Source organism: Lathyrus oleraceus, chromosome 6, assembly GCF_024323335.1.
Source record: "Lathyrus oleraceus cultivar Zhongwan6 chromosome 6, CAAS_Psat_ZW6_1.0, whole genome shotgun sequence".
Lineage (NCBI taxonomy): Eukaryota > Viridiplantae > Streptophyta > Magnoliopsida > Fabales > Fabaceae > Lathyrus > Lathyrus oleraceus.
Window position 1 is genome coordinate 261,517,189 of NC_066584.1, and position 4,236 is coordinate 261,521,424.

At 32.2% G+C, this 4,236-nt stretch overlaps 1 protein-coding gene across 1 annotated transcript; it reads left to right on the top strand.

Moving 5' to 3' along the window:
• Positions 1-326: 326 nt before the first annotated feature.
• Positions 327-2,031, top strand: LOC127093495 (MADS-box protein FBP24). Its single transcript, XM_051032439.1, has 6 exons — positions 327-548; positions 977-1,058; positions 1,146-1,310; positions 1,399-1,440; positions 1,537-1,578; positions 1,702-2,031. The coding sequence occupies exons 1-6, from the start codon at positions 361-363 to the stop codon at positions 1,888-1,890; spliced, it is 708 nt and encodes a 235-aa protein (XP_050888396.1). The 5' UTR covers positions 327-360; the 3' UTR covers positions 1,891-2,031.
• The last annotated feature ends 2,205 nt before the right edge of the window (positions 2,032-4,236 follow it).

Here is a 4,236-nt window from a genome sequence, read left to right on the forward strand (position 1 = left end):
ACCTTTTTCTCCTTTTAGCAAATTTCAGAATTCTATTTCAAAATCTTATGCGATTTTACATATTTACCCTCACCTCACCTACTCTATGTAATATGGTCATGGTCCCCTTGCTTTCATTTTTCATGTCCCCACAACATAAATCTTCCTCGTACCTGCACATGAAACATTGACTGTATTCTCAACACAAAATGACTCTTCTACCCTTTATTCATCTCTTGTATCATAATACAAGTCATGGTAGTTTTGTACTTTCGCATCTAGCCTTCAAAAATAGCTTATATTAGTACTCTTATTCTTTCGCATTTTCATCACAGTTTCTTTCAAAATCAGCTTTTCATCAAAGAAAAAAAGTGTAGCAAGATGGGTCGTGGAAAAATAGAGATCAAGAGGATCGAGAACACTACAACAAGACAAGTTACATTTTCAAAAAGAAGAACAGGATTACTCAAGAAAACTAACGAACTTTCTGTGCTTTGTGATGCACAAATCGGTCTCATCATTTTCTCAAGCACTGGGAAACTTTTCCAGTATTGCTCTCAACCCTATAGGTACTTTGAATTAATAAAATGCTTTTTTTCACTTCAAAATTAATGTTCAGAATGTGTTTCTTGGAGTTAGTTAGTTTGTATCAATATTATATACATAATATTTTTATACGTAATTTTTTTCTGAAACTCTTTCTCTTCTTTTTTTATGAACCCTAGTTTGAGATTTGGACAGTCGGTTTAATTTTCTGAGTGATGCAGATTTTGTGATTTCATGTTATAATTTAATTTTTGCAGAAAACCACGTGGTGGTGATTAATAACATTTCACTTTCATGTAAAAAAAAGTTTCATATCTGAATCAAATAATGAATACTTTCAGCTTTTCTATAGAGATTTTTATCTTGGGTTATACAAATGCTATGATCTTTTTTATTTAACTATTTTTATTCATATGTAATAATAATTATGTAATTTTTTTTGTTTGTTTAGGATGGATCAGATTATTGAAAAGTACCAGAGATGTTCTGGTAAACGAATAATTGGGGAGCATGATCATCAGATTCACCATAGGGTATGTATGAGCCACATCACATATGCTAATTTTTGGTATATAAATAAATTAATTAGTACCTAATGTAATTTATTTCTTGGTTTATAGGAAGAAATGTTTCATGACATGGCAATGCTGAGGCAAGAAAGTCTTCGTATTGAATTTGGAATTCAAAGATATCTTGGAGGTGACATTAACTGTTTGAAGTATGATGATTTGACTAAACTTGAAGAGGAATTAGAGATTTCTCTTGCTAAAATTCGATATCGTCAGGTTAATTAATTAATTAATCATGATTAGTATATTATTATGCTATGTTATATTAATATATTTAATTAATTAATGACATATTTGAACACAGAATGAGCTTGTGCAGCAGCAAATGGAGAATCTGAGAAGGAAGGTCACATATAAATACATAATTAGTTAACTCTCTTTAATTAATTTTCTTTAATAATTTATTATTAATATAGATATCATTTTATTGTGATTAATTTAGGAAAGAATATTGGAAGATGAGAACATAAATTTATCTAACTGGGTGAGAATATTTACTCCTACTACTAATGTTAGCACTTTTTTGAATTTGGATTATAATATATATATATATATATACAAATAAACTAAACTATGATTCTAATTAAATTGTTGATATTAATTTCAGGATCATAGGGCAATGATGGAAGAAAACAAAAGAGTGCAAGAACATGTAATGGATCAGTTTCCATTTTTTGAGGACCAACCTTCTAGTAGTTTCCTTCAACTTGCTGCACCTGTTCTTAGTCCTTATCTTCAGCTTGCTCAGCCAAATACTCAAGATTATTTCAAGGCTAGGGACTCTGATGAGCCATAATTATTATTAAATGATTATGTTATGTTATATTATATTCACCTAGAAGACAATATTTTAGTTATTTATATATTGGTATTATCAGTAGTTATGTTTTAATCAAGCTATATACATTGTGGTTATAGCCACTGGCCAGAGTCTAAAGAATTAATGTGTATTTTGAAGTTAATATTATAGCATCTCAGATGAGTTAGAGTATTCAAATTCTCCAACATTTCACATATAAACTATTTTTTTAGATATTATTTAATTATGTGGGCTTATGAGAGTTACTCGTGGTTTATACAAGCTAGCCTAAATTTAACAAGATTTTTTAGAATAGGTTTATATATATTAGAGTTTCTTAATTTACATCTTAAATTTATTAAAATACACAAATACAATCTTCAAAGTTTCTCAATTTACATTCTTATATGATAAACTATGTTAAAACGGAGTGAAAACTCCTTAAAATTATTGGATAATAATTTGAAAGTTTAAACTATATATTACGTCGAGCTTTGGTTAAAAAAAACCACCAATGACATATATTCAAGTCCACACAGCCTCTTGCCAAAGAAATAACAAGGCTAGCAAGAAAAACCACTCCTCCACTTAAACCCATACAATTATTCTCTTGATTTGAGATCAAGAACAACCTCCTAAAAGACACACCCAGGTAATCGGACCTTGCCCGCACATCCTCCCAATAATCTAAACAACAACACCCTCTCCAAACCAATTTGAAATACTATTACCTTTGGAAACTAGCAAAGAAACCACTCTCTACCATGACAAGACACACCGAAAACTCCAACACGACCTCCTAAAAAATAAGATATATGCGCGCGCGCACACACACCCTCTCACGCACCCTTCCACACGCGGCGTACACACACCATACCTTAGCCACCAAAAGATGCTTATAGATTGACGAAAAATCTTGATGAAAAATCCTCCAACACTAGATACTTAAGAGGACGAGATTAACAAGTCTCGAATCCCATACCCAAGACCACCCAATTCCCGGGGTTTACAAACAACCTCCTATCTCACCTAAGAAATATTCTACCCCTTCTTTAGCCACGTCCAAAAGAAACCTCATATATATAAACAACCAATCTTTCTCCAAACTGATAAATGCATATTCATAAAGGATAGAAAAAAACATGTGTTACACTCAAAATTGAATCAAGAAGAACCACCCTCCCACAAACCCAATATGGTGGAGAGAAGCCTAATTAGGGGTTTTAATGGACTCCTTTTTAGGATTCACCCCATCGGTAGTCCAAGATACATAAAAGGGAGATAACCCACCCTACAACGTAGTCAACTCTAAGTCAAATAAAGAAAAATACACTCAACATTAATAACAAAAAAGGAGCTTTTGGAGAAGTTGAATCTTAACTAAGAAGCCAACTAAAAGCTCATTTGAACAACCTTAATCACCCAAAGATTAGAAACAAAAGTTTTTCCTAAAAATATAGTATCATCGTCATACTTGAGGTGCAAGACCACTACACCCTCAACCCCGACCTTAAACCTAGAGAAATATCTAAGCTATGAAGAGTTCTTCATTGCATCATTCTTCATGGGGTAACCATTAACCATAACATAGAGACTCCCCTAAACACCACACACTTTAATCCTATAGTCCTCCACCGATCGTCAAACCCAAACCTACTTAACATATAGTCCATAGAAGACCAACTAACTCAATCAAAGGCCTTTTTAAAATCCACCTTATTCAAGGCCTCCCGTATCGAAAAGCTCAATGCACCACATCAGAAGTCCAATCACCGGTCCATCTCACATTTCTAGTACCCTCGTGGAATAATGGTGTAACACCCCAATTTCGATTAAATTATTTTAATTGAATTATTTGTGAATTTTTAAGTGATTTAATTATATTATGAGTATTACTATGTGTTTAAGTAAATAAATAAATGTTGGAAGGTGTATGGTTAGTATTGTAAAGGGTAGGGAAAAAAACTAGATTAAATCTAGAATATTAGTCATTTATTAATTAAAAAAAATTGAGGAAATACTAAGAAAATAGAGAATAGTAAGAGATTGAGGTGGATTGGGAATGAGTAGAATAATGGGGTGAAGGAGTAAGAGAGGAATAAATGTGGGAAGGAAAATATAAATATTAGAAGTGGGAAGATTAGGTTAAGCCTAATATAAGGTTAGATATAACCTAGATCTAAATCAGGTACGTAGAAACTTTGGAAAAGAGACAAGGAGGCAAGAGTGAGATAAAAGAGGCTAGAGGTAGAAGAAGAAGAAGAACCCATGTGTAAGATTTCATCGCTGTTAGAAAAATAAGGTAATGAGGGAAATTTCTTCTTTAATGGGTGTTAAACATGA

Bases quoted from the DNA above. Each gene is read 5' to 3' on its own strand.
- LOC127093495 (XM_051032439.1), top strand. From the start codon at position 361: ATGGGTCGTGGAAAAATAGAGATCAAGAGGATCGAGAACACTACAACA. The intron at 1,311-1,398 runs GTTAATTAATTA...ATTTGAACACAG, and splicing joins CTAAAATTCGATATCGTCAG to AATGAGCTTGTGCAGCAGCA. The intron at 1,441-1,536 runs GTCACATATAAA...TGATTAATTTAG, and splicing joins TGGAGAATCTGAGAAGGAAG to GAAAGAATATTGGAAGATGA.